General features: G+C 65.8%; 1 protein-coding gene across 2 annotated transcripts; it reads right to left on the reverse strand.

The window, feature by feature from the left end:
• Positions 1-856: 856 nt before the first annotated feature.
• On the reverse strand, positions 857-25,805 carry LOC111161683 (casein kinase 1 gamma 2). 2 transcript variants are annotated; one of them, XM_022525492.1, is made up of 12 exons: positions 25,611-25,805; positions 9,447-9,882; positions 3,639-3,679; positions 3,373-3,442; positions 3,138-3,286; positions 2,814-3,048; positions 2,663-2,748; positions 2,500-2,584; positions 2,266-2,414; positions 2,065-2,148; positions 1,880-1,986; positions 857-1,785 (listed from the first exon to the last, which is right to left on the reverse strand). In XM_022525492.1, the coding sequence occupies exons 2-12, from the start codon at positions 9,628-9,630 to the stop codon at positions 1,731-1,733; spliced, it is 1,245 nt and encodes a 414-aa protein (XP_022381200.1). In that variant the 5' UTR covers positions 9,631-9,882; positions 25,611-25,805; the 3' UTR covers positions 857-1,730. The 2 variants fall into 2 exon arrangements, with proteins under 2 accessions (XP_022381200.1, XP_022381197.1); XM_022525489.1 differs by lacking the exons at positions 9,447-9,882; positions 25,611-25,805 and having other exon boundaries at positions 3,639-3,875.
• Between the last annotated feature and the right edge of the window lie 1,024 nt (positions 25,806-26,829).

Below are 26,829 nucleotides of genomic sequence, written 5' to 3' on the forward strand. Positions count from 1 at the left end.
CCCTGCGGACTCTTCCTCGTTCCTGAAGTACTCTTCCCCCTCCATTTCCTTCTGAATTCAAGCTGTTTCCGCTTCTGGTTCTGTCCATTTCTGTCTTTAGTTTTTGAATTTCTGATCCAAGATGACTTTTCGCAGAAGTCTTCGAATGCAGTCAGGAGTGTCTCGCCATCCTCACTGGCGTTGAAGTCACCTGTCCAGGGAGGCTGGGAGTCCCCTGGCCGAGCTCCCTGGTCTGCAGTGGACAGGGTCACATTCTGGTTTTGCTAAGAATTCACTCCCTTTGCTTTCGGCCACATCACTCCAAGACCCCTCACAAGGGCATTAGCCCAGCAGGGGGAGACCCCCTCCCAACACCATGACCTCACCGATCCGCACCACATCCAAAGATCCGTCCCTAACACCATCCCATGCCACGGCGGGTGTCAACATGATGAGCGCTGGAAGAACACGAGCAGCCCAGAAGCCACTGAAACCTTTTTCCCTCTGTGCTGCATTCAAGGCACCACGTGAAGCTGTCCCAGGGCCCCCCACTTTGTCAGGCGCACAGGGACCCAGTGCGGCTGCCCCACCCCCGCCACTTCTCCTGCAAGCAGCCACTTTGCCGGGGTTTCTAACGTGTTTGTGTGAAGCCAGGCCCAAGGAGACCCGGCCCGTACCTGTCCTCCACGCTCATCCTGACAAGGGCAACAGCGGCGTCCCCAGCCCCCAAATGGAGCCTCGCCCAGCTCCGGCACTGACCGCAGCTCTGACGTCCTCGTCTTGCGAGCAGGGGGTCACGCCCTGGGCCTGCCCCGCCTAGGGACTGGCGCACCTCTGCTGCCCCAGCCAAGCCTCTTGGAAACACCGGACACCACACTCAGGACTTTCATTTTCCTTTATTTTTTTTAAAAAAGCCCCTAAACTCTATGGCTTCCAGGAAGCGTCAGAGAAACCGAAGTGCCGTTTCTGTACACGGTAAAGCAAGGCCTAGACGCACACCCGCTGCCAGGCTGGCCCCGCTGCTCCAGCCCGGGAGCCCGCGCAGGCCCTCCGGGGGTGGGGGGGGGCAGGGGAATGGCTCCCGCCAGGGCTGCCCTGCCTGGGCGCGCCCGCGGGGCTGGGACAGGACTTTAAGGCGCTTGTCTCCCGCTGCTCCGCCGGGGCGTGGAGCACGGCCGCGAAAAGCCCGTGCACACCTGCGCACAGACCTCGGCCCGAGCGCCAAGCAGGTGCCGCCCCTGGGGCTCTGGGCCCTGGACTCGGCTCCACGAGCAGCGGCGGCAGGAGACCCCTCGGGGCTGTGCCCGCCGGTCCAGGATCTGCGGCAGCATTTGGTCTGGGCCTCCCCCCACCCCGCCTTCCCCTGTGGCGCGGAGAAGCCCAGGGCGGGCTCACCCCCCCGCAGCGACGCCCACGGTGCCCCCTCGAGAAAACGGCCTTTGGATCGAGGGAGACAAGCTGGACTTTATGCGACTAACAGGGCGGCGGCGTGGGCGGCCGACTACTCACTCCGGCGGGCGGCGGCCCCCGCCGCTTCTCCTTGTTCCACTGCCACTGCTCTCAGAGGGAAGGACTAGACACGGGTGTAGAAACTTCGGCCAAAGTCTCGTGTGAAGGAAGTGAGCCCGCGAGGGCCAGGCGGGCAGCTGCGGCCAGCCCTGCAGTCTGCGTCCTGGACGCCGCCGCGCGGCGGGGCCGGACTGCCCCGGGGGGGCTGTGGCAGGAGGGGTCGGGGCGCCTCGGCCCCGGGGTCACTTGTGACGCTGCACTGCTTTTCTCTTCCTCCTCTTGAAGAAGCAGCAGCACCTGCACGGGGATGGCGAGGGGACACGGACATGTGGCACGGGGTGGGAAGGGGGCCCGAGGTGCCCCCGTGCCCGGCTGTTGCCCAGGGCCTTACTTGGTGTCGTCGGCCACCTCCACCTCCGCGGGCGCTGTGATGGGGGCGTTGGAGTGCCCGGCCGTGGGGTCGTCCGCGTTCAGCTCCCCGTTGGTGGAGTTCACCGCCTGGGTGGGGGCGCGGCAGGCGGGTCAGGTGGGCCCCGCCCCACCCCCCATGGCGGGGTTGTTGGCCCAGCCCCTCACCTGGTTTTTGCTGTGTGGCGGGGCTTTGTCCCGAGGCTGAGGCTGCGATGGCAGGTCGGAGTGGACCGTGCCGATGGGCGTGGGCTGCAAGGGATGCAGGGCGCACTGCCGAGGCCGCCCACCACGCCCCTTGCCCCCGCCCCACTGCCCGGGGCCCCGCCCGCCGCAGGAACCAGGACGCTAGGGCCGCTGCCCACGTACCAGGGGCTTCCCCGCCCAGTCGTACTCGTAGTCGAACACGAACCCGCTGCGGTCAAAGAGGTCGGTGAAGAGCTTGCGCAAATAGTCGTAGTCCGGCTTCTCGAAGAAGTCCAGGCGCCGCACGTAGCGCAGGTACGTGGCCATCTCCTCTGTGGGGAGCCGGCGGGGGCGCGGGGTTAGCGGGGCGGGGGGCGGTCAGCGGGCCCGGGGCCGCGGGGTGGGGGCGGCCTTTACCTGGGAAGCTCTCGCAGAGCACCTCGATGGGCGTGGCCCGCTTGGTGTCCCCGATCTTCTGGTAGCGCTCCTTGAGCGTGTCGGCCTGCGGGGACAGCGGTCAGCCGAGCCCACGCCGCCGGCCCCCAGCGCCTCCGGCCCCCGGCCCCGCCGCCGCGCCCACCTTGAGCCCCTGCCAGGGCAGGCTGCCGCGCAGGAAGTACATAAACATGTGGCCCAGCGCCTCCAGGTCGTCGCGGCGGCTCTGCTCTGAGGGGGGGAGAGCAGGTCAGCGCGGCCCGCGCGCCCCCCCACCCGGCCCGCGCGCCGCTCACCCTTGCCCAGGTGCGTGTTGATGCTCATGTAGCGCGCCGTGCCCGTGAGGCTCTTGTGCTCCCGGTACGGGATGTGCTTCTTGGTCTCGGGGTCGATGTACTCCTTGGCCAGGCCGAAGTCGATGATGTGGATGGCGTGCTGCCGCTTGCTGCCCGGCCGGCCCACCAGGAAGTTCTCGGGCTTCACGTCGCGGTAGATGAGGCTCTTCGTGTGCACGTACTCCATGCGCGTGATCTGGGGCGGGGGGGGGGGGGGGGGGGGCGTCAGGGCCACCCGCAGCCCCGCCCCCGGCCCCGCCCCGCCCCAGCGCCCCCAGCCCGCACCAGCTGGATGGCGATCATGAGCACCGTCTTGAGCGTGAACGTGCGGTCGCACAGGTCAAACAGGTCCTCCAGGCTCGGCCCGAGAAGCTCCAGCACCATGGCATTGTACTTCCCACAAGGACCGAAGTAGTAGACCTGAGGGACGCCCTCTGGAGCGGACAACACAGACTCGTGTGGGGACTGCGGGGCGCCCTGGGCACCGCCCCGCACTGCGCGTGCCCCGCGCCCGCCGTACCTGCGGCGTTGAGCTGCTTGTAGAAGCGGTACTCCAGGTGCAGCTGGGGCGCCCGCGACTTGATGGGCTCCTGGGAAAGGCAGGCGGACATGTGGTCAGGTGACCCTCGCCACCCACAGTGTGCACACCGCCCCCCAGGAGACCCACTGGGCCGGTCTGAGCTCAGGTGACACCCCCCTCTGTGCGTGCCCCCCCCCAGGAGACTCTCGGCCGGTCTGAGCCCGGATGTGGCCTGCCGGGCGGCCACACGAAAGTCCCGGACTCACCAGTTTAATAGCCACGTACTCATTTGTGTAGAGATTCTTCCCTGTGGGAGAGACAAGTGTTAGAGCCGCAGCGCCCCGGCAGGGGGCCCAGCGGACCCAGGGGCCTCCGGGGGCCGCCTCCGATTCCCCGGCAGACCCCCTTGAGCTTGGCCACGTCCTGGGAAGGAAAAGAACGCCTACGAGGCCCCCTGCCCCACCGCGGGTGGCCCCATCTGCCACCCCCACCCTCATCCTTGGCCTCCCCCACCCCGCAGGCGGCCCTCTCCTCCCGCCACCAACCAGGCCCGCCCACTCAAGGGGGCCGCTCCCAACTCCTCTCTAGGGACTCCTTCCTGCCAGCACACCAGCTCGCCGCAATTTCTCCCATCTAAAAAGACAAAGAGAGAAAACGTAGACCCATGGTGACCCCAAGGCCCCTCTTCAGCTCCCACGGCAGCAAAGCAGGAGAGGGCAGTGTTTCCCTCAGCCTGTGCCGTCTGACCTGCAGCAGCCCCTCGGGGCTCACCAGAACACCCCCTCCCCTTTCCCCTCTAACAGCTGCTTGGCCTCTACCCAGGACCAGCCCCAGAGCAGTCCACACCCCCGCCCCCACTGGCTCATCTCCTTCTGTCGGTCCCACCAGCAGATCCCAGCCCTGTGGAGCACAGCCCCCTGGCAAGGAGCCACATGGAGAGGCCTGTCCAGGTCCTGTCTTGCAGGGGACTCACCGAAGGCGCTCCACACCTGGCCATCGGCGTGGGGAGCTCCCTTGTGGTGCGGAAAGGAAAGAGGCCCCAGGGCCCTGCCCCTTGCTGGAACCTGTGGTCCAGTGAGACCCCACGCAGCGGCACCTGGTCAGCAGAGCGCCTCTGGCTGCCTTCCCAGCACGCCTGGGGCTAGGATCTGTGTGCCTCACAGGTTAGAAAGAGCCTGGGGCAAGTGGTCTTCCCCAGCCCACCACTGACCAGCAGGACCTCCAGAAGCCCACACAGGAAGAGCCCACACACCCAACCCCAGAGAACTGCGAACACGTGAGTTCCAGAACCAGCCACGGCCCAGGTTTCACCTGCTAGAAACCCCAGATGGGGCTCCTGGAGCGCCGGCCCAGCCCCGCAGCTTCTGTAAAGGGTCCCGCACCCTGTGGCTCTGAGGTCAGGTGGGCTGCAGCACCGCCGAGGGCTGCCCAAGTGCTCGGCCCCACTCCCTAGCCCCGCCGGGGGTTACTGGGCACTGTGTCGCAGGGAGCCGGGCTGCCATCTCCCGCAGAGCAGCTCCTCCCAGCACGACCCTGGCCTATGTCCTCAGACCGGCCTCACGGGCCCCGGAAGGCCACGAATGCGGCCCCACACGGTATACCTGCTCCTCCGGGAGGCCACGCGTCTGTCCCACTGTCCCGGAGGAGGATCCGCTGTGGGGAAGAGGCCCCAGCTTACTACTCCCCCATCATGGTGTCACCCGCACCCGGGCTGTTCCCGTGAACCAGCTCCCAGGCTGTCGCGGGGGCTCCCCCTGCCCACCAGCCCCTCCCCCAAGTCCCCGCCCCATCCCAGCTGTGCTCCGGGTGGTCTGTGGCACCAGCAGCCTCGGCCATCCTACGGCCTTGTTCCCGGGGCGGTTCGAGAGTCCACGGGTCCGTTTCCCTGACACGCTGAGCAGGCCTCAGGAGAACCCGAGGCGGGGACACCTGGCCCCACAGCCGCTGGCCGCCACGTGCAAGGTGACTTCTCACGGGGGTTCGCAGTTGTCGCCGGGGAGTGTGTGACAGCCTATCGGAGTCACTCTGCAGGCCCCTGGCAGGTTTCGGCACGCGGACGACCCGCAGTGTTTAAACTTTTCTTTTCCAACTGTTGCCCAACTAGAAAAGCTCACGTCCGACGGCGTCCGGACAGACCACGTGGCCGCCGCGGGCCTGTGCCCGAGCCATGCGGGTGCGCCCAGCCCGCTCTCTCCGTCTGTTTTCCCGTCTTCGCCCTCGAGGGCCACGGTCAGGAAGGGGTGGACCGCGGGGCCCCGCGTCCTGGCAGACCCTGTTCACGCTGTAGACGACCAAGAGGCTTACCGGACGCTCTCTTGAAGCCCCGCTTCCTTGCTTTTGATGAAAACTAGCTTTTGCCTCTTACGTTCTTTCTTCAACATCTTATGAGGAAGTCTCAAACAGAAAAAGCAGAAACGCCACGTGGGGAAGACCCACACCCTCGGGCCCCAGGCGGCACCAGTTGACAACCTGCTCGTCACCCCACTGAATGGCCGAGCACCTGCCACCAGATCATCTCCTTTATTTACTTATTTTTAAGATTTTATTTATTTGAGAGAAAGTGAGCACAAGCAGGGGAGCAGCAGAGGCAGGGTTGGAGAAACAGGCTCCCCGCTGAGCTGAGAGCCCAATGCGGGGCTCGATCCCAGGACCCTGGGATCATGACCTGAGCCGAAGGCAGACGGTCAACCAATGGAACGCCCCGGGCGCCCCCATCTTCCTTATTTTTAGTAAGAGCAGAGCATTTCAAAGCAGCAGCAGCGCCCTCTGTACTCCCACCGATGAGCGCGGCCGGGCTCAGCAGGACTCGCGGTGCCTGTTTTCGCTGGAGGCATTTCCCAGGGATGCGCGCACCCGCCGGGCCCACGTGACGAGCTCGGGCGGGCGTGGGATGCCGCCAGCTGCACTGCGACACAGAAGCCCGCCCGAGGCAGCGACCGAGGGGGCACCACCCTGCCCGTTCCCCTTCCCGGCTCCTGCCATGTTTCTCCGAGGACGCCGGCTGGCCCCCAGGCCGCTCTCCCACGCACCGCAGGGCACCAACACGCCGAGCCGCCCTGCCCGGTCCGCTGCTCGAGCTGCAAACGTGGCGTGCGACTCACGTGGCCGCCTTCACCCGTGGCCGGTAAGGCCGAGTGCCTCTGCGCCCCATGGCGACTCAATGGCTGCTTCTGGAGCCTCTCTCCACACCTGCTGCCCGTTTCTAATGTGGTCTCTTTCCGTCCTCCCAGCAGCAGAACGGGGCTCCAGCTCACGACCCCGGATCAGGACTCGCACGCCCCCCCCCCCCCCCCGGCGAGCTGGCTGGGCGGCCCTCTCCTGCCCGTCTGCACTCACGGCGTCTTTTTACACGTGTGCGACACAGGGGCTCTGTCACAGCGCTCGGCGGCACCACCTGTCTGTGGCCTGTCTGTCCTCGCTTCTAACCGGCTTTCTCGTGAAAACACGGGGTCTTCCCAAAGACTTCAAAGACAGAGCAAGCAGGCAAGCGCACGAGTGGGGAGGGGGCAGGAGAAGAGTCCCCAGCAGCCGCCCGCGGAGCGCAGAGCCAGACGCGGGTCTCGACGCCACAGCCCTGAGATCACGACCCAAGCCGAGACCAAGAGTCAGACGCTCAACCAGCAGGGCCAGCCACGCGCCCCTCACAGCAGGAAGTCTTTAACTCTGGGGATTCTGACCTTTTACAGTAACTGATCACTGGGTCTTGCGGAAGAAACTGGCGCTCTGACCGCCTGCGTGAGCCCTGGGAGAGCCAAAGTCCTTGAAGGCCAGAGTGAGCTGAAGGTGAGCGTGTGCACACGTGCCCACTTGTGTCTGAAGTGGGGAGTCGCACACAGCTGGAGGCGGTCAGGTCCTTGGGGCTCAGAGGGCCTCACCAATGTCAGCAGAGTCACTGGTGCTCCCGAGGGCGGCGAGCAGAAGGAAGATCCTGGGGGCCACAGGAGGCTGCAGCGGCGGCCGTCCAGGTGCAGAGGTCCCCCTGAGCTCCCCCGACCCCTGGCTAAGAAGCCAGGACGCCCTCGCCATGGGACAGAGGTGACTCCAGCCCAAGTGAGGTCTGCTCTCCGCTGAGTGCCAGCCCCCGACGATGTCAAGATGAGCCTCCGGGGCAAAGTGCCACGCAGACGCCCCACGCGGCACCCGCCACTCCAGCGGAGAAGGCAGTGCAGGGGTGCGAGACGCCGTGAGCGAGGCAGTAACAAGGAAAACGGAGCCAGAGGTGCTGGGAGCTCAGTTGTTTAACAGTCACGAGATGCATGAGACTCAAAGGACGAGACGGGTGACACGAACAGGCAGATGGGAAACTCCGAGGGGGAAATGGGGCATCCAGAGAAGTGAGAAACGCCGAGCATGGAAGGAAAGATTCACCCCCAGCGGCTCTGACAACAGGCCAGACGCGGCGGAGGGAAGGACGGTGAATGTACAGACGAGCAAAACCGAACGGGACCGAAACAAAGGGAGGCCACGGGCCGTGGGAACACCCGCCGCCGCCTGGGGGCCCCGCAGGAGAGCATCGAGCACCTCGCGCGCTGTCGGGCTGGGGGACGCAAAAGGCCCGAAGACGAAGGAAGGAACGAGCCGGACAGAGGACCGAAGCTGCTCCGATGTAACGGAAAGGAGTCACACAGGTCTGCAAAGCGCGCTCAGTCCCGCGGGACAGACACAGAGAAACCTGCCCTAAACCACGCAGAATGGTGGTCTGAAACCAGAAGCAAAGAGAAAACCTTTGAGTTGCCCGGAAAAAAGATGCACGACGGACGGGAGGGCAGGAATCAGTGGGAAGTGCACACGAGACCAGCTGGCGTCCCCGAGAGCGCTCCAAGCAGAGAAGCCGGACAAGCCTGAACTCAGACGGGGCCACAGGACTCCCGGGCCCTCGGACGCTGCCCGTGGGAGTTTAGAAATGTCGCCCTCCCTGCGGGGCCAGTCTGGCAGTTTCCTGTCCGTGACCCAGCACTTTAACAAAACATCTGCGCTAGACTTGGGGAGGGCGCACGGAGCACGTGCACCACAGTGGCAGAAATCTGTGCGCAGCCGCACGTCCCTGAGCGGGAGGACGGACGGGACAACGGGGCGCGGTCACAAAGACCGACAACCAGCTAGCTACACATGCAGCAGCGGGGACACGCAAAACCATGTGGGCAGAAGCCCGGCAGAAAACACCACGCCCCTCAATTTTTAAAAGGCTTGAAGCCCAAAACTGCGGCACCCCACGGCCCCAACGCACCCTGTCACTTGCCTGTGTACACCCAGACTGTGTAGGCTGCTGACCCCAACACCCCAAAGACAGGCCTGTGTAGCCCCCAGGCTGCAGGCCGGCACTGAGCCTGGTGTGTGCGAGCACGGGGGTGCACACGCGCACACGCTAGCAGGGCAGCGGGACGGCGACAGGGTGGCTCCGTCTGGGTCAGCTGCGGGACTGGCTGCAGGCTGTCAGGAGGGCCGGACGTGCTGCCCTCTGTCCTCGGCCGCAAACTCGGCAGCCTCCGTGTCCGAGTGACACCCGCACCCGCTGCTCGAGCCCAGCACCAGCCCCGCCCGCCCCTCGACCCGCACCCAGAGACCGGATCCCAGCCCCGGACAGTTGCTCGCTCACAGACCCTGAGCCCAGGGCTTCCTAAAGCCGCAGACAAGCAGCGAGACGCCACGGCCCAAGCCCAGTGCCGGCCTTCTTGAGCAGCTGTGCTGTGCCTCTGGCTCTGCGCAGGACCCCCGAAGCCTCCCAGGGCCGCCGGCTGGGGGAGGACTCAGGCTCTGCCTGCGGCTCCAGGGCTCAGCCAAGGGCTCAGCAGGGGCTGAGCACACATCTCACCGGCTAATGCCCCTGTCCCCGCCAGCTAGAAACTTCCACGTGGGTCCCCCCTGCACGGCGGGGCGCACACAATCCCCGACAGGGAAACACAGGTTGAGGCTAGGGCTGCACCCCTCCGGCAAAACCTCCCCCTTAGGGAGCAGAATCTCACACTTACCTGAATTCCCAGTCCCAGCCATCTGAAGTCATCTGGGAGTGGGGGCCGTAGCCCCGTCCGGTAGCCTCCCCCTCCCGTGCCCCAGAACATAAGCGAGGGGCTCACCTAGCCGGAGCTCCCCGAAGTTGCCACAGCCTATCTTCTTCCCGACCCGGAAGTTGGGTCCCACCATCAGGACCCCTGAGCTGGTCCCCGAGCTCCGGACGCCATGGCTGGTCCGGCCGCCGGCCTTGGACATTCTCCGACCCTCCTCCGACTCCCCTTTCCCTCCTTTCTTGTCAAAATCCATAAGTTTGTGGTACCCTGGCCTCTCCACGGTGACTCTGCTGCCGTGCAAATCCCGGGTCCGGGCAGACCTGAGGCTGCGGCCGGCTCTTCGGGGCTAGTACACCATGGCGGCCCGGCGGGCTCCCTGCTAGTGAGACGCGGCCGCTTGCCAGGGCCCGGCCGTGGTGCTCATCTCGGTGGCCTCAGGGTCGCATGCAGGGGGAGGACACATTCTGTTGACAGGTCCCGCCGCCTCAAATCTCGTAGCTCCCAGCTGGTAGAGAAACAAAGACAGGGGTTAGGAGGCCACACGTGTCCACGACACTGTCCCAGACCGGCGGGGGACCCACAGGTAGCACCATGAGAGGCTTGGGCAGTGAACCAACACGCTGGAAAGACTTCTCTGAAGGTGCGAGTGAGACCCACGACTTTCTGGGGGACAGGGGTGCAGTGACTCAGGCCCCTGTGAATGCCACAGGTCAGGCTGGTGGGGGATGGGCTCTGTTGAGGGACCCCCGCCCCATGACTCGAGGACAGAGCCCCCGGCAGAGGGGGTGGCCAGTCACGTGACTGAGGCCTCAGAACCCCAAAGCCAGCTGTGGAGCCCCAAGCCTGGGCACAGAGAGAGCAGAGAGTGCCCAAGGCTGAGAGACCCTCACCATGGACCTCAGATGCCTCGGGGCCATCCCACCGCGCCCCCCTGCACCCCACCCTGAGCTGTGCAGGTGGGCCTCACGGTGCAGAACTATGGCCTGTGGTCAGGCAGGGCCGGAGGGAACCTTGACCTCGGCAAGGCTTCACGCAGTCCGCAGCTGCCAAGGGAGGGCCGGCGACAGGCTGTGCGCGCCACTGGAATGGGACCAGCCTTGGCCGGAGGGACTTCACGGGAGCCATGGAGGGCTAAGAAGGAAGGGTGGGTACCGAGCAGCCCCCAGGATACAGGGAGGAAGGGGCCGGCCACCCAAGCTGGCTATGGCGAGGGAGAGGTACCCACAGAAACCACCCCGGCCAGCGGCCTCCGGCCCCGTGGCCCCAGGCCCTCCCGGACCTGCGCCCACCCAGCAGACTCGGCCAGACCGGACCTCTCTCTCCAACCCCGCCCACCGCTCACACCAAAGCCGAAGGATCTCCTCAAAGAGAAAGCACCAACCCCGCCACCCAACACGTCCTCCTCTCAAGTCGGGGCGGGGCGCCCGGGCACCTCCGGGGGCTGATGGAGCGTGCCGGAGGACGCTGGGTTTTAGCCCAGGTCGTGATCCCAGGCTCATGAGAGCGAGGCCGCTGCCGGCGTCTGCCCTGGGCGCGGAGCCTGCTTGACCTGCTCTCCCCGCGCCCGCCCTCCCTCCTTGGCCTTGCTCCAAACTAATTGATTAAATAAACCTGAGTGCACTGCCCGAGGCCGCTACCAGCCCACCCCGTCCCCGTCCAGTACTCAAGGCCTGCCACACCCACCCGGAATGTCTGCGCGTGGCTGACGGGACGAGGTGACAGGACACAAGGCAACAGGGCACGGCGGGCTCACCGTGGAGGGAGGCAGCGGGTTTTTAACTGAGCGGGCAGGGGCTGGCAGGCAGGAACACCGAGAGGGCAGGCTGCTTCCCTGCGGCCAGCGCGGCTGCCAGCTCTCCAGGGCAGGGGGCACCAGTGGCACAGATGGTGCTGCCTCCCCTTGGGGGGGCCCCCAGGACCCCTGCTCCGAGGACCAGGCCAGACCCAGAGTCCTGGGTGCAGCTGGCTCAGAGGAGGCAGGGGTCCCATGGAGGGGATGCCCGGGCCGCGTGCTCAGGGAGGGGTGATGGCCCAGGGCTGTGGCACGCACACCCCCCTTCCAGGCTCACACACACGCGTGCACGCCCACATCACCCAGAAAGGCGAGCTGCCCTAGGAGCCTGGGCGGGGCCTCGCTCTGTCCCCTGCTCCAGCGGGAAGGACCTCAGGCGGGTAGGGAAGGAGCAGGGAAGGCCCCACCCGCTTTGGGAACCATCCCTCCAGCAGGCCCTGGGGGCCAGAGCAAGCGAGGTGTGCTGGGCCTGTCAGTCAGCAACAGGGCCCAACATGAAGAAGGGGGCGCGCGGGGGTCCCCAGCTTCCCTGCTCCGTCAGTGGTGTCCCACATACCCCTGGGCAGAGCCTAGAACATGCAAGGGGCGTAGGGTCTTGGGGACAGTGGCTGGGCTCCCCGAGGAGGGAACACGGCCATGTGAGACTGGCAGAGCCGGCCCCTTTCCGTCGGGGGCGCCTGGAGACCCCGCAGGAGCCCCCCGAGTGCACCCGGCCTCCACCTGCAGGTGACCCCACAGACACCGTCGCCCCAAGTCTGCTATGAACGCTGCCCTCGTGCCTGTCCCCCAGCGTCCACAGGAGCCAAACTGTGGCAAGAGCCCGGATGTCCCCCCGACAGACGAGTGGGTGCAGATGTGGTCCAGGTACACACGAATATCACGCCATCATCAGAAAGGACGAAATCTTGCCATTTGCAATGACGTGGACAGAACTAGAGCTGGTTACGCTGAGCAAAATCAGTCAGAGGAAGACAACTGTCACAGGACATCACGGATATGAGCATCGCAGAAACAAGACAGGAGCACAGGGGCAACAGGAGAAAATGAAACTAAGATAAAACCAGACAGGGAGACAAACCGTAAGAAACTCTTAACCTCAGAAAACAAACAGAGCTGCTGGAGGGGAGGGGGTTGGGGGGCGATGGGGCACCCGGGGGATGGGCATCGGGGAGGGCAGGTGCTGTGGGGAGCGCTGTGAACTGTGTAGGACGGGTAAATCACACACCTGTACCTCTGAAACCAGTAATACATTATACGTTAATAAAAAATATTTATTTCCTGTAAAAACAACAACAAAGCCCTCGATGGGCTCCGTCCTCCTCCTGGGCTGAGCCAGACCCGCCCCAGGCACACCAGGGGGGCATTGGAACCACATGGGAGGAGCTGGACAGCACCTCTCTCCCCATGAGGGGGCAGACGGCACCTCCCGTCTCTCGGTCCTTGCTCTATCGTCACCCATATCACGGATATGACCCACATCCCATACTGGTCACCCTTGAAAAGCGCACAGTTGGGGACGCTTGGGGGGCTCAGTGGGTTAAAGCCTCTGCCTTCGGCTCAGGTTATGATCCCAAGGTCCTGGATTGAGCCCCACATCGGGCTCTCTGCTCCGTGAGGAGCCTGCTCCCGCCCACCCTCTCTGCCTGCTTCTCTGTCTGCTTGTGATCTCTGTCAAATAAATAAAATCTTTAAAAATCAAAAAAAAAAAATCTAAAAAATAAAAAAAATAAAAAAGCACACAGTTCAGTGGTCTTTAATACAGAGTTATCCAACCATTACCATGATCTCATCCCAGAACCTTCCATCTCCCCAAAAAGCAACCCCAACCCCATCAGTCATCACCCCCGAGCCCCTTCCTGTCCCTGGAGGAGCCTGGTCTGGGCGTGACACATGCGTGGACTCACACCCCGTGAGGCCTTCTGTGTCTGGTTCCCTCCCCGAGCGTCGTGGGCTCGGGTCCGTGCCAGGGGCCGTGGGGCACCGCGCGCGTCCGTCTCTGGGCGCTGAGAGGCGAGCGTCGGCGGACACGTGCGGCCGGTGTCCTGGGTGCGCGGCGGGCGCGCCGTTGCCGGCCCCGACGGACATCGTACCGAAGCCGTCGGAGCAGCAGCTGCCCGCGTCCCGGAAGCCCCCAGCCCGCGCGGGGCCGCCAGCGCTCCTCGGGCTGAGCCCGCGCCGCCAGCCCAGCGGCGTCTCTGTCCACGCTTCCCCGAACGCCCGCTTCTTCCTAGTCACGGTCTCCTCCGCCGACCGAGACAGAGGCGGCCAGACCGGCTTCCCCGAGAGTGGCTGCGGCTGAATGTCTGCGGCTGAATGTCGTCGTGAAAAAGGAATGGAGGAGGGGACGGCGGCAGCTGCCCTCGGGATGGGTCCCACAGGCTGCGGGGGCCCTGGGAGCGGAGGCGGCACGGCCCAGTCTGGAGCTGCCTAGAGGGCCGGACGGAGCAGAACCCAGCAGGACGCGGTCATCAGCCGGGCCAGGACTTTTGTAACAAACACCCGGTTCTCTGGTAAAAAGTGAAGGGCAGAACGCCACAGCCACAGCCGCCTGACAGCCGCATACACCCCCCCGCACGCCCCCACGCTCCCGGCGCCGTCCCCACTCCCCCGGGAGCCTCCTGGGGTCCACACCCACGGGGCACCAGAGCCCACCTACTGCCCGGTGAATGCTCAGACTCTCCTTCCCTCAGAGTGTCACCAGGCACAGGCCTCCTGCGCACGCAGGCACGCGCGCGCACACAGAGACCTGAAACACAGAGGCCCAGACTCCTGCGGATGTAAGAGCCACGGGAGTCTTCAAGATCATGAGGGACACGGACCATTCTCGCATCTCACGACGGCCGCTCTCCTGACGAGGGGTGAGCTCCAGGGATGAAGGGGCCCCGGGGGCTCCCCACAAAGGCAGCGCGCTGGAAGCCAGCAGGGGGACCACCTCAGAGCCATCAGCTGGGGGTGGGGGGACGGGGGTCCCAAACACAGGCTCCATACAGACGAAGCCAGGACGACCCGGAAAAACAGACACCTGCTCTCTGTCCTGGGGCCTGGCACGGAGCCCCTCAAACCCGGGGCACTTCCCAAGGGACGAGTGGGTCTCTGTTCTTCAGAGGCACCAGCAGTGGCCAGGCGGGTCAGCGGGAAGGCCTCTGGGAGTGGAGCTGGGAGGCCGGGCAGGCAGGGGAGGTCGGGGAGGCCGGGTGGGCTCCGCGGTGCCCTCTGCAGGCAGGGACACCTGGCTCTGGACGCCACTCCCTGCGGACCTACCGGAAGGGCTCTACCCCAGGCACTCGGGAGGAGCTCCTCTGTGGGCCACACCCCTCAGGACCTCAGGCCCCACTCCTCCTGGGAATCCCCCCGCCATCGGCACAGGGCCATCCCTAGCAGCCCCCACCCTAGATGGGCATCTCCCCCGGCCTCGTGACCCAGGCACAAACTCTCTGGGCCTGCAGAGCTGCCCTCCGGAGACCAGAGCGTCAGGGAGACCCCTGTGCCTGGGGGTGGTTCTTAGGGTCCCTCCAAGAGACCCCTGTGCTCACCCCAGCCGCTGCCTATGACGGCGGGGTCCAAGGTCTCACAGCACGCCCCTCCCCAGACACCTCCTGCTGCCATGGAGAATCCTGACCATGGGGGTTGGCATGCTGGGGGCTTGGGAACACCGTCCACACCCCTCTCTCTCCAAACCCTCCAGCTGGTGGAGAAGTCCACCATCTGGCCCTCTCAGCAACACGCTCCCTCTGTGTGAGCCTCCCCAGCGGCCCCTGATGGCCTCCCCATCCAGCTGGGGCCTCCAGTGGCTCCGGCAGTTGGCACAGACCGGGCACCTGGGCGCAGCACGGGAAGGATGCTCGTGCGCACACTGCCTCACACAGGCCCCCGGGCACTGTGCCAGCGACCCGCACCTGCAGCTCTCCCAAGCCCCATGCTGGCCCCAGCAGGTTGGCGGCTGTCCCCCTCGGGGCACAGCAGGCACCGAGGTGGCAGGTGAGAAGCCCTTCAGTCTGACCCCTTCCCGGGAAAGCCCTGAGGATACCCCCACGGAAGAGGGCCACCTCCCCCCAACCCAGCAGGCAGCATGGACCTGCAAACGTTCTAGAAGGCGGCCAAACTCAGCGTGCCCTGGGAGGCCACCCCACCCAGCACGGGCCACAGAGGGCATTCTGGGTTTGCCTTGGTACACTCTGAAAGCCAGGGGGTTCCCCACAGGGGACCAGCAAGAGCGAGTCACCTGCCAGCCCAGGGAAACAAGGACAGGAGCAGCGCAGAGGCCTGACACGGCCAGGCCAGATGCCAGCCTGGCATGCCTGGGTTCAGCCGGGTAACCCGCCATCCGAGGGCAGCGGCAGTGTCTACCGTCGGCCTAGCCCTGGCCCAAGCCTAGGCGCCACCGCTAAGAGTAACCACATTGGGGGAAGGGGCTTCCCGTCCCTCCCCTAGGCCTAAGATAAACCCAGTCTCTGCCCAACCAACATGGCCCCCAATTCCTGACCCAGGGCAGCCCCCCAGGGCCCCCTGACCCAGGGAAGGCCTCAGCCTGCCCCCACCAAGAGGACCACAGACCGCGTGCCCAGGCGGCCCCCGTGTCCCCACCGAGAGGCCTTGTGGAGACCGCTCTGGGGCAGGGCTGTGCTCCTCTGTGAGCACCCACCTCAGGTGAGTTACCTGCCGTGGTTTTTTGGGGGTCCTCCATCTTGTCAGGGCCAGGGGCCAGCTCCCCTGGTGGAGACCCCAAGAACCCCCTTCTCTGACCGCGTCCACTCAGTGATGTCACAGTCCCTGGCTGACATCACCAGCACAGCCCCAGCCCAGAGCTGGGGCAAGTCTGGGAGCAGGTGCTTGCAGATAGCCTCCCTCCTGGGATGTGGGGCCCTCTGAGGCTGCCCCAGGCCTGGGGCCCAACCCACAAGCACCTACCTCTGTGGGATCCAGGCTGCGCCCCACCCCAGCATCTCTGGACACACACGTCCCTCCTGAGCCGGACCCCCCTTGTCTCACGGGGCCTTGATGACTGGGAGGCCAGGCCTCCTCCCAGGACTCACCTGGGCCCAGGGTCACAAGGACCCCCTGCGCTACATCCCGGTGTCCACACAGCTCTCCCAAGGGTGACCTAGACCCTGGACACGTGGCCGACCTCGTGGCCGCAGCCCAGAAGTCTGAAGTCACTTGCAAGGTCGTGTTATGACAGAGAAGTAAGTGCCCCAGGGTGGGAGGCCCCCTGCGATGAGGCCAGCGCAGACGTGCGTTCCAGGGAACAGGTCATACACTGGGAGTCACAGACGAAGGACTGCAGGTAACCAGTGGGGGCGAGCTCGGGGACAAGCGTCCTCAGTGGGTGCCACACACAAGCCACTACTCAGCGAGCAGGAGCAGAAGACCTTGGACCACGGTGAGCGCCAGCTCAGGGGCCACGAAGGCGCACGGAGGCCACGTTGCAAGGAGACGGCGTGGAGTCCTGGGGGACCGTGGACAGGGGCACCACTGCAGCCACGGGCGGCAGCCACCAGAGTCTGCTCTCCAGCGGCTCGGGCACAGCCGACGCTGACAGAGCTGTGCAGACGTGGCCTGGGTCTGGGCCCGAGAGCCCCGGAATTCACAGTACCTGCCTTGCGACCTTCGGACAGACCCGGGCTTTCACACAATGAACCAGATCACAAAAGAGAGGTGAGGCCCCGCTGACAAGCCCCGCAGCTGAGCCCACGCACTGGCACCAAGCGGAGACTCGTAAGAGGGCGACCCCAAAACCTGGGCACCAGGATCCCCGGCTCTGTTTACAGACAGGAGAGGACGCCCGGGATCTGCTTCGAAACATCGCCTCCAAAAAGCCCAGCAGGACACAGATCCCTGGGTGAGCTGCTGGGGCCGTGGGGCCCCGCGCCCCGTCCAGTGCATCTGAAAACAGCTGAGACGGAGCCAAAGGGAAGCGGGAGGGCTCCAGGCCGATGAGCGGGGCGCACTCCAGTCCTGCGACGGGGGACGGCGGGGACGCCCACAGGGCCTCCCCGGCCGTGGGGCTCGAGGGGTGGGCTGGGCCCTGCTGCTCAGGCAGCCTGCACCACGGCCCGCACATGGCCCTCGGGGGGCCATCCGTCCAGCCCGGAAGTCACCAGTCACGTTCATGGAAGACGAACAAGGCAGGTTCCGGGGCTCAGTGGACGCCCGGGGCTGCCACACGCCAGCGCTGGCCTCTCCTCTGACCGTTCCCAGACACCCAGGAGAGCCCTTGTCCGTAACTTTTCATAGAGCTAACCCCGTCGCGGGGGCAGGTGATCCCACCCCACATGACAGCCCCCAGGGACTCCCTGTCCCGGCAGGCCCAGAGTGACCAAGACACACACTGCAGCAGTCCCTGGTGTGGGTACTTGTGTCCCTGGAGAGGCATGTCTGAAGCCCCAGAAACGTGACCCTCTGGCAAATTAGGGCAGGCTGTCTCCTTAGACAAGTGTCCTCACGAGGAGAGGACAAAGATGTCCAGGAAGGGCAGGCCACAGGCGCAGACACAGCCAAGAAACAGCAAGGACAGAGTCCGGCAGGGGCCGGCAGGGGCAGGCAGGGCCCGTCCTGAGGCCTGCAGGGCGGGTGCGGCCCCGCCACACCTGGATCCCCGACCTCTGGGCTCCAGAACAGTGCGCAGTCCCGCTGGGAAACACCGCCAGTGGCCACAGGCAGGAGCTGCGTGGGCAGCAGGGACCCGAAGGGACGAATGCAGCCTGGGGACGTCCTGCGGGACCCCCAGCCAGCCCTCCTCCGACTTCCCAGGGCATCCACACGAGGAACAGTGGACTTAGGGTCCCGGCCCGGAGGGTCCAAAGCAGAGGGACAACGGAAATCCCGTGGGGTCGGGACGAGGTCCCGGGACAGAGCAAGGATCTCCAGCGAATAATGAGGGGACGGGGCCTGCCCATCACTGTGCGGACGTGCGGCGTGAGCGGAGGGTCTGTGTGTGGGACCCCGGGAGCTCTGTCCTGTGCGGGAACTCCGCACACGGCTGCTCCGGAAGAAGGGCTATTAGCAAAAACCCAAACTGGGGCGCCTGGGGGGCTCAGTTGGTGAAGTGTCTGCCTTTGGCTCAGGTCGTGATCCCAGGGGCCTGGGATTGAGTCCCTCATCGGGCTCCCTGCTCGGTGGGGAGTTCGCTTCTCCCTCTGCTTCTGCCTCACCCCTGCGTATACGCTCTCTTGCTCATTCTCCCTCAAATAACTGAACCACCAAAACCAGGACACTGACTCATGAGGCCCGCGTGTCACTCTGAGACACTGCGTGCACCTGCTCAGAGGAGCGTGGATGAGGGAGTCCACGGCCACGGGAGAGCTGGGTGCCCCCACACAGCTGCTGCAGGAACCCCAGGGTCTAGAAGGTGCGGGGCAGATGCGAGGAGGCAGAGATGGCCCCATGAGGGGTCAGACCCTAACCCAGGAAGCAGAAACGATGCGAGAAGCCAGGACGCAATGACCGCGGAATCGGTGAAGATGGGGAGAGACTGGGGGCCTCACCCACAGTGAGTGCAGAACACGGCAGCGGCCGCGGAGGAAAACCGTCAGCAGCTCCTCAGAGTCACTCACGGAGCCGTCAAGGGACCCAGCGACCCGCTACTCAGGGTCCACCACAGAGAACGGACAACATGCATCCACACAAAACCTGTGTGCCATGCTCACAGCAGCCAAAGGGCAGACACAACCCCAACCTCAGTGTCCACCCACGGACAAACAGACGTGTGTCCCCCGCCCATGGGCATGGCACTTGGCCACCAGCAGGAGCGAGGCCTCCCCTACAGCCCTGCGGACGGACCCCGAGCCCACGACACCCGGGGAGGGAACCAGACACAGGAGGCCCCACGGGGTGTGAGTCCACACATGTGACACCTCCAGACCAGGCTCCTCCACGGACGGGAAGGGGGTTTGCAGGGGTCGGGGCTGGGGAGGGGGTGATGGCTGATGGGATGGGGTTTCCTTCTGGGGTGACGGGACATTCTGGAATGACAGGGAGGTGATGGTTCCACAAAACTATGAATGTATTAAAAACCACCAAAGTGCACATTTCAGTGAATTTTTTTATGGTTCTGTAAATTACATCTCAACTAAAAACAGAAAAGCACAGCGCGTGGCGTCTCAATAAAGCTGTTTAAAAAGCCACAGGGCGCCTGGGGGGCTCAGTGAGTGAAGCCTCCGACTCTGGGCTTTCAGGTCGGGTCGTGATCTCAGGGTCATGGGACTGAGCCCCACGTCGGGCTCTGCACTCAGCACGGAGTCTGCTTGGGGTTCTCTCCCCCCTGTCGGCGCCTCCCACTCGTGTAGGCGCACGTGGTCTCTCTAAAATAAATCCTGAGAAAGTACTGAAAATAAACACATACAAACGAACAGGCAGAGTGAGGGGGGTTGGGAGGGACGGGCGCAGACGGAAGGCACACCTGCGAGCCCGCCGGCGTCGAGGCCGCACTCCTGTCTCTGTGAGAGCGGCCGCAGGCGCTTCCGCGGAGCCGAGGGCCACGTGCCCACAGGAAGTAAACGACGCAGAAACCGGCAAGCCCGGGGAGAGGCGGACGGGCTGACTCGCCCCAGCCTGAGCGCTCAGCGACCCCAACCTGCGAGTCTTAACCCCTGGGGGGCCCCGGGCGAGGATGCCCCCCGCCACAGTCACCCAGGACAGGCCCAGCCCACGTGGCCCAGGGAGCCTGAGCTCAGAGAACACCCCGGCGCTCACCAAGGCCGGTCAGGGCGACGGTGCGGCCCCCACTCTCCCGCGCACACACAGGGCTCTCGCACCGCCAGGCTCACAGGAGCCGACACCGAAGGCCCTCGGGAGGCGGCCAGCCCCGTCCCCACCACCAGAGACCCAGGTGGCAGTGGGGACCAGTTACAGACCAGGAGCAAGCCCGAGCTACCCAGCCCCCGCCTCTGGTCACACGCGTGGCAGCGCCTCCCCCGACACTGGAACAGCCCCCAGGAGGCCCCTCTGAACGCACACGCAGCCCTGCTCACGACCCGGGATCCCAGCGCTCCCCGAGGGGCTGAGGCCGGCGCCGTTGTGGGCTGGGAGCCGCCACTGAATCCTGAAGGTCCCACCCCACACCCCGCGGGCCCACCAGCCACCCCCCCCCAACCCGCAACAGCCCAACACCGGCACCAGAACAGCAGATGAAAACGCTAGGAGCTCCCTTAACAAGGGACCTCGGTCGGCAACATGGAAGCGGGCGGGAGGGTGTCCCCGGAGGACACGGGACACACTCCCACGAAGCAGCTCTGTCTGTCCAAAGCTCAAGTCCTCGGGCCCAGCAGAGCGGACGGACTGTACACCGGGCCACAAATGTTTTCTGGTCAGTTCTGTGCTACTTTTTAAAATCAAGCATTTCCAATGAAAATTTAGCTCCCAGAGAGCGATGGGCCCCAAGTGTCAAACACACACGTCAGCCGGAAGGAACTAACGAGCAGGGTCAACAACGCCTCCCACATAGGCGACGGAGGCTCAGTGGGTTGGGCCTCTGCCTCCGGCTCAGGTCAGGGTCTCAGGGTCCTGGGGTTGAGTCCTGCACCGGGCTCTCTGCTCAGCGGGGAGCCTGCTCCCCCCGCCCACTTGTGATCTCTGTTTAACCAAATAAAATGAATTCTACCTGTTGCTTTTTTGCCAAGCCCGAGTCCCATCTCCACCCGGGATCTGGAGCACCTGAGCCTCAGAAACCCTTGTCACCCCCCAAAAGCCAAGGACCACTGAGACCACCTCAATGGCAAAGCCGAGGCCCAGGGGGTGAGCGGGCCCTGGAGAGCCTGGGCAAGGGCCACAAGGCGCACTGGGAGCGGCGGGGCTGGGCCCCTGTGCCGCGGCCCTCTGCTCTCCCCAGCCGTCTCCGAGGAGCTCCGCTGGTGGCTGAAGCCGGACTAGCGGAAGCCGGACTCCCGGCTCTAGGCGCAGCTCTGGACGTGGTCCCCATGGAGACACAATGCAGCCCAGCCAGAAGCTCCAGGCCGCCCCCGATGGCTCCTGGGGGACCAGCCGCAGAGCCCTCTCCCAGCTTGCGTCCTCAGACATCCAGCTCCAGGACACAGTGGAGGGCTGCACAGGCCCCGGGGCCCACGGCCACACAGCCTCATGCTCGGGGAGGCCGCTCTCAGCTCGGCTCCCAGCAGCGGCTGGCAGCAAATCTCCAGGGCGGGGCTCTCACCGGGGACATCCTGCCCCCAGGAACCGTGGGCGACCCCTGGGGACGTCTGCTCCGTCATGACTGGAGGGCTCCTGGCACCAAGCACAGATTTCCAACAGGCCCATCAGTGCAGCCTAAGCAAAAAGAAGGCAGCCCCCAAGCAGGGGCCGGCAGTGAGTGGCCATGCTGCGAGCTCCCGCCAGCCTCCCCGCGGGTGTCAGATCAGAGAGGCAGGAGGGAAGGCACTGCTGGGGCAGGGAGGTGCACTCAGGGCCCTGGGGCCCACTGTCCGGCCGATCAGCCCTCCTGGCCCCACTCTCGCATGCGGAGCTGCTCGGGGGTGGACTGGAGATGATTCGTGGGACACACAGCCTCCTGCACGGCGTGGTAAAGGTTCTGTAAAGACATCGATCTCCGGTCACAGCCCCGGAATTACTCCCAACACCGTTTCTAGAAGCAGTGAGAGCGCCCTCCGGTGTCCTGTGTCCCAATGAACCACACCCACCTCTCCCCGAAGCCCCCAGCCTTCCTGGAAGTCTCTGTCTGGGATTTCTAATCCCTGAGACACACAAGTGAAGCCGGGGAGACTGCAGTGTCCCAGACCCTCTGCTGGGAAGCCTCGAGAGGCACCGCCCCACCAAGGGGTGCTGTCCGGAGCCTCCAAGCCCACAGGTCTGCAGAAGGGCTCTGCTGGGCCCACTCCCTGCCTGGTGGGCCAAGGCTCACTCCTTGAGGCAGCCGCCCTGCTCACTCCGTGCCCACTGGCCGGATCCTGGGACCACAGCAAGCAGAGACTACGAGGACAGGCACAGCCACGGGGGAGACGCTGCCCTCAAGCCCATATCTGCAGGGGAGACAGGTACCCGCTCTCCGAGACAGGGGCTCAGTCTCAGACCCAAAAGCAGGTGAGGTATCCCTCACTCAGAGAGCGGAGACTACCGGAGAGCTGATGTCTCCCTTTACACACAATTTGCCTAAGACTCTAAAATATCACACACCAATGTGAAACCAGTAACAACGCAGTATGTCCCTTTCCGCCTCTTAAACAGGGACTGCCTGGCCCAGGGCCACCTTGCATCGTCCCAGGACCACCCAGGAGCTACCCGGGGCCTGGCAGGAGGTCTGAGCAGCGTGAGAAACGCAGGCACCTTGCCCACCTGCCAAGAGAGCTGCACCGGACTTGAGCTTCGGGGGGCGGGGGGGGGTGCTGACGGGAGCCTCAGCAGACAGAACCCGAGGTCGACTTTGCATCCCGGGTCTGGTGCCTCATTAATCCGACACATGCCAAGAGCAGCTTAAGGAACAAAACTTCTGTAACAACACTTAACCGTGGACGCCACCGAGCTCCCGGAAGAGAAAGGACCCATCACAAGGGGGGAGGCTCCCAGAAATGGGCTTCCAGCTGCCCTAAGGGTGAGCAGACCATGAGGGAGGCCTTCCAAGGGAGGGGACCCCAGACGGGGCCTGGAGAGATCCGGTGCAACAGCAGGGCCCAGAACCACAGCCTGCTCCTGTGAGCAGGAAGACTGGGGGTTTCGGCACAAGGACTTACCCCACTGCGAGAGTGCCTCCGACCCTGTGAGTGGACCCCCACACCACAAGGGCCCTGTGTGGAAGACGGGACGAGAGGGAGACACCAAGGCAGGTCAGCACCCACGGGATGGTGAGGACAAATAATTGCTCCCAGCCAGCAGGAGCCCCAGGAACTCCCAGCACACCCACTCCTGCCTGGGCCAGTCCTGCCCGGCACCGTGGGCACCAAGGGGCACAGGTGTGCGTGCTGGCCTCATCAAGGCCCAGGCCTCCATACACAGCAGGTCACTTGGGACTCTGCTTCCTCCACTGCACAACAGGGACTCAGGAGGCTGCCCAGCATGGCCCCCCAAAAGGGAAGGGGGCAGACTCAAAGCCACGCAGGGTAGGGGCCTTCCAGACCCACCAGACCTTGGCTTGGTTCTCCCTTTCCCTAAGAGCCCACTGAATGCACCACGTGGAAAGACTCGACCCGTGGGAACATTCCCCAGCAGTCGCCAAAGCTCTCCCCAGTGCGCCCTGCGGCCCAGCGCAAGCCAGCAGGGTAGTGATGCGGGCCGCCACCCCACCACCATGCCCCCGCTCGTGCACAGGCGCCTGCCTCCCCATCAGAGCCGACCATGCTGACCTGCCCGATGTCGCCAGAGGCCTGAAGGCTGGTGGCCCCCAGCCCCCAGTGCCCCACAGCCCCACCTCTCCTGCTCCCCCGAGCCCTCTGCCCACCACTGGACCTAGGGCCTTGATGGACTTCACCTCCTCCTAGGAGGAGACAAGGCCCACCTGGAAAGAACCTGCCAAGACAGAGATCCGCCCCACCACAACCAGGACGAGGGACCCTGCTGCTCGTGAGGTGGCCTGGGGCAGCTCCATGAGGGCTGGGAGAAAGGGGGAACTCAACAAAGTCAACTATGGGACAAGCGGTTACTGGGCATCCCAGGGGAAAGGCCACGACAGGCCAGGGGGGCCCCCCAGGCCTATCCCAGTAAATCCCAATGGACACCAGTGACCCCGTGGGTGTCTGGAATGCCTACTGGCGGCATGCTGGCTTCCCCCGAGCTGGGATGAACAGATAGGGAGGCTTTCAACTTAGGGGGGGAAAAAACTCACCTACTTCCTCTCGCAACCCAGAGATAATTACTATGTAATTAAAAGGAGGAGAAAAATCAGCTGGAACCAGAGCCAGCAGTTCAAAGAAGCCTGTCTTCACGGGGTCTGTCATCACAGAGCGGGGACACACCCAGAGCCACGTAACGAGCCACTCATCCCCAGTCCATCGAGAAATGAGAAGTCGTCCACATCAGACGCGAAGCCCCTTTACACAAGAAGGTCCAAGCGCCGGCTTCAGACAGAAAGACCTGTGCCCCACGGCCCCCGCAGAGCCCCTGGGGTTGTCCACCCCCAGGGTGGGCCAGGTATGTCCAGTCCACTCCTTTCACACCTCCCTCCCCACCCGCACCACACAGGTCCCACCTCCACTGGCCCAGCAGGCCCAGGACCGCTGCGCCCCCAGCACTCAAGCACTCCCCGTTTCTGTTTCTGAGGCAAGGCCACAGACCCCCCCAGAGGGTGAAGAGAACACCTGGGGGTACCACAGCCCATCCCCACCCACCAGCCTGCCCATGTGCCTGCAGGGGTCCCTTTCTTGAGGCACAATTTGGTGGAGACACAAGCAAAGAAAAAACGAACTACCAGTGAAACCGCAAACTTCCCCCTTCCGAACCTGCGGGCCTGGCTCCCAGTCTGTCTTGTCAAGGGCCCACCTCCTCCAGGGACCAGATCAAGGCCCCGCGGACCGTACCCCCTACACTGGAGCCTTTGTGCTCCCACTCATCTCTCACACCCACCAGCCGCAGCAGCCTGTGGGGCTGGAGACACCAGCGGAGCCGGGCCATGTCCTGCAGGCGAGGATGGAGGCCCCACACAGCGGAGGGCCGCCCTGCAGACGCCCCCGAGTCTGAGAACTGGCCAGAGGGCCCGGGAAGGCATGCTGGAGCCCTCCGAGGCACGGCCCACAAACACTACCGCCCAGAGACCAAGAGCCCCCAGACCTCCCCAGGACGACAGCCCCAGCAACACCCCCGCCCAAAGCATCCCTGAGAAAGTTGGGGCAGGCGGGGGCAGGGAGGAGATCCGCGCGGCCTCCGTCCCCGGCGCACAGACAGCGCACCCCCTCCCTGATCCAAAGTGTTTCCGGAAAACAAAACCGGGGGCGCGGGCGGAAAGGGGAGGGCACAGCCACACCGAGGCGGCCGCTCCTAAGCAGGGCCCCGCAACAGGTCACCGCGGAGAAGACCCCATGCCGCATGCCCCGTCCCCGCCAGCCCCGCTGTCCCCTCGGGGCCTTCCAGCCCACAAAGCCAGGCATGGCTGGGCCGAGGCAGGGGTCCAGGGTCGAAGGGGGGACGTGCGGGGACACGGGCAGGGGGTAAGGGGCCCGAGCACCCGGGGCCGCGAGGGGCGAAGTGGAGCGCGGCTCAGTGGACGGCGGGGTCTCAAGCCGGGTCCCCGGACGACCGCCGAGCCTGCACGGGGGCGGGGGGCAGCGCGGCCGGGAGCCAGGCGTCGGGGAGGCCCGGAGCGCCGCCGCGGAGGCGTCGGCGGGAGCGCGAGGCCGCAGGGCCCGAGTCGGGGGAAGGGGCCGTCGGGTGAGTGCGCGAGGAGCGGGGCGGCGGGGCTAGAATGCGGGGTCAGTGGGCGGGGGGGACCCCAGGTGCGGGGCCGGCGGGCGGGGGTCCGCGGTCGGGCGCTTGGCCGTGGCAGCGGCGAGGGCGCGCGTCCTTACCTCGGGGACTCCGCCGTGGCCGTGGCCCCCGGCCGGCCGGGCAGCGGCCCGGGCTCCCTCAGCAGCGCGGCGCGGACCCCCGCTCCGGGCCCCGCTCGCGCTGCGGCTCCGGTTCCAGCGCCCGCTCGGGCCCCCGCTCCCGCTCCCGCACCACCGCCGCCACCGGCCTCCGCATGTTGGCGCGGGCCGTCCCCGCGGCGCGGGCGCCCGGCTCGCCCCGGTCTCGCAGCGTCGCCCGCTGCCCGCGCTTACGCCCCGGGTGGGGGGAGGGCCCGCGCGCACTGCGCAGCCGCCGTCGGGCCCCGGCGCGCGGCGCCTCAGCGCGGGGCGGGGCTTGGCGGCCGCGGGCGCCGCCGCACGACGGCCGCCGCGCTTTGCGGCCTCTCGGGGACCGGCAGACAGCAGTCCGCGGGGGGTTTCCGGAGGCGCGCGCCCCGCGGGGCGGGGTGGGGCGGGGCGGGGCGGGGTCGGGTAAGGCGCGCGCGCGCGCGCGCGCGAGGAAGGAGCTGGGCCGCGTCCACACTCCGGGGGGGCGGGACTCCCGCCCTTCGCCCGGGCCCGCCCGCCGTTGCCATGGCGACGCGTGGCCGCCCGCCCGCCGCGCTTCTGTGACGTCACGGTCTCGCCACCTGACGTCACGGCCGGGCGGTGGCGCGGGGCGGGGCTTCGGGTGGTGGCGGCGGCGGGGCGCGGCGCGGAGGGGCGGGGCTTGCAGGGCTGGCGGGAGCCCTTGGAGAGGCGGGCAGGCGGGCCGGGGGGCGGGGCTTGGGCCGCCCCCCGCCCCCCACCCAGGCTCCCCTGCAGGGTGGAGGGCTGACCTCCGGAGAGTCTGCCGGCGTGCGGCCGCTCAGGGCTGCGAACACCGGGCACGGCGGGTTCGGGAGGCTACGGGGGCCGCGCAGGGCACAGTGACCCAGAGCTCAGGCCTGCGGGAGGACGACGGCATCGGAGCTCGGGCTGTTGTCCGGCTGCGGTGGCCAGGCGGGAGGCCGAGGAAGGGGTCGACCGCGGACCGGCGCTGCAGGGCTGGGGCAGGGGCGGCGGCTGGCCTCGCGGGGCCCGCGGAGCTGGCCGTGGTGACCGAGCAAGTGCGCCGCCGTTAACCGCAGCAGTCCTCGCCAGCTCAGGCCAGAGACCCTGCGGAGCCCATCCGTAGACCTCCCTGCACCCTGCACGACCCGCGGGCCGTCCTCCCCAGTGGCCGTCGAGACGCCGGGCA

The sequence above is a fragment of the Enhydra lutris genome, unplaced genomic scaffold, assembly GCF_002288905.1.
Source record: "Enhydra lutris kenyoni isolate GAN:26980312 unplaced genomic scaffold, ASM228890v2 scaffoldscaffold86, whole genome shotgun sequence".
In the NCBI taxonomy this organism is placed as follows: domain Eukaryota; kingdom Metazoa; phylum Chordata; class Mammalia; order Carnivora; family Mustelidae; genus Enhydra; species Enhydra lutris.

Bases quoted from the DNA above. Each gene is read 5' to 3' on its own strand.
- LOC111161683 (XM_022525489.1), bottom strand. From the start codon at position 3,869: ATGAGGGTGGGGGTGGCAGATGGGGCCACCCGCGGTGGGGCAGGGGGC. The intron at 3,287-3,372 runs GTACGGCGGGCG...TGTCCGCTCCAG, and splicing joins CAAGCAGCTCAACGCCGCAG to AGGGCGTCCCTCAGGTCTAC. The intron at 1,786-1,879 runs GTAAGGCCCTGG...ATCCCCGTGCAG, and splicing joins GAGGTGGCCGACGACACCAA to GTGCTGCTGCTTCTTCAAGA.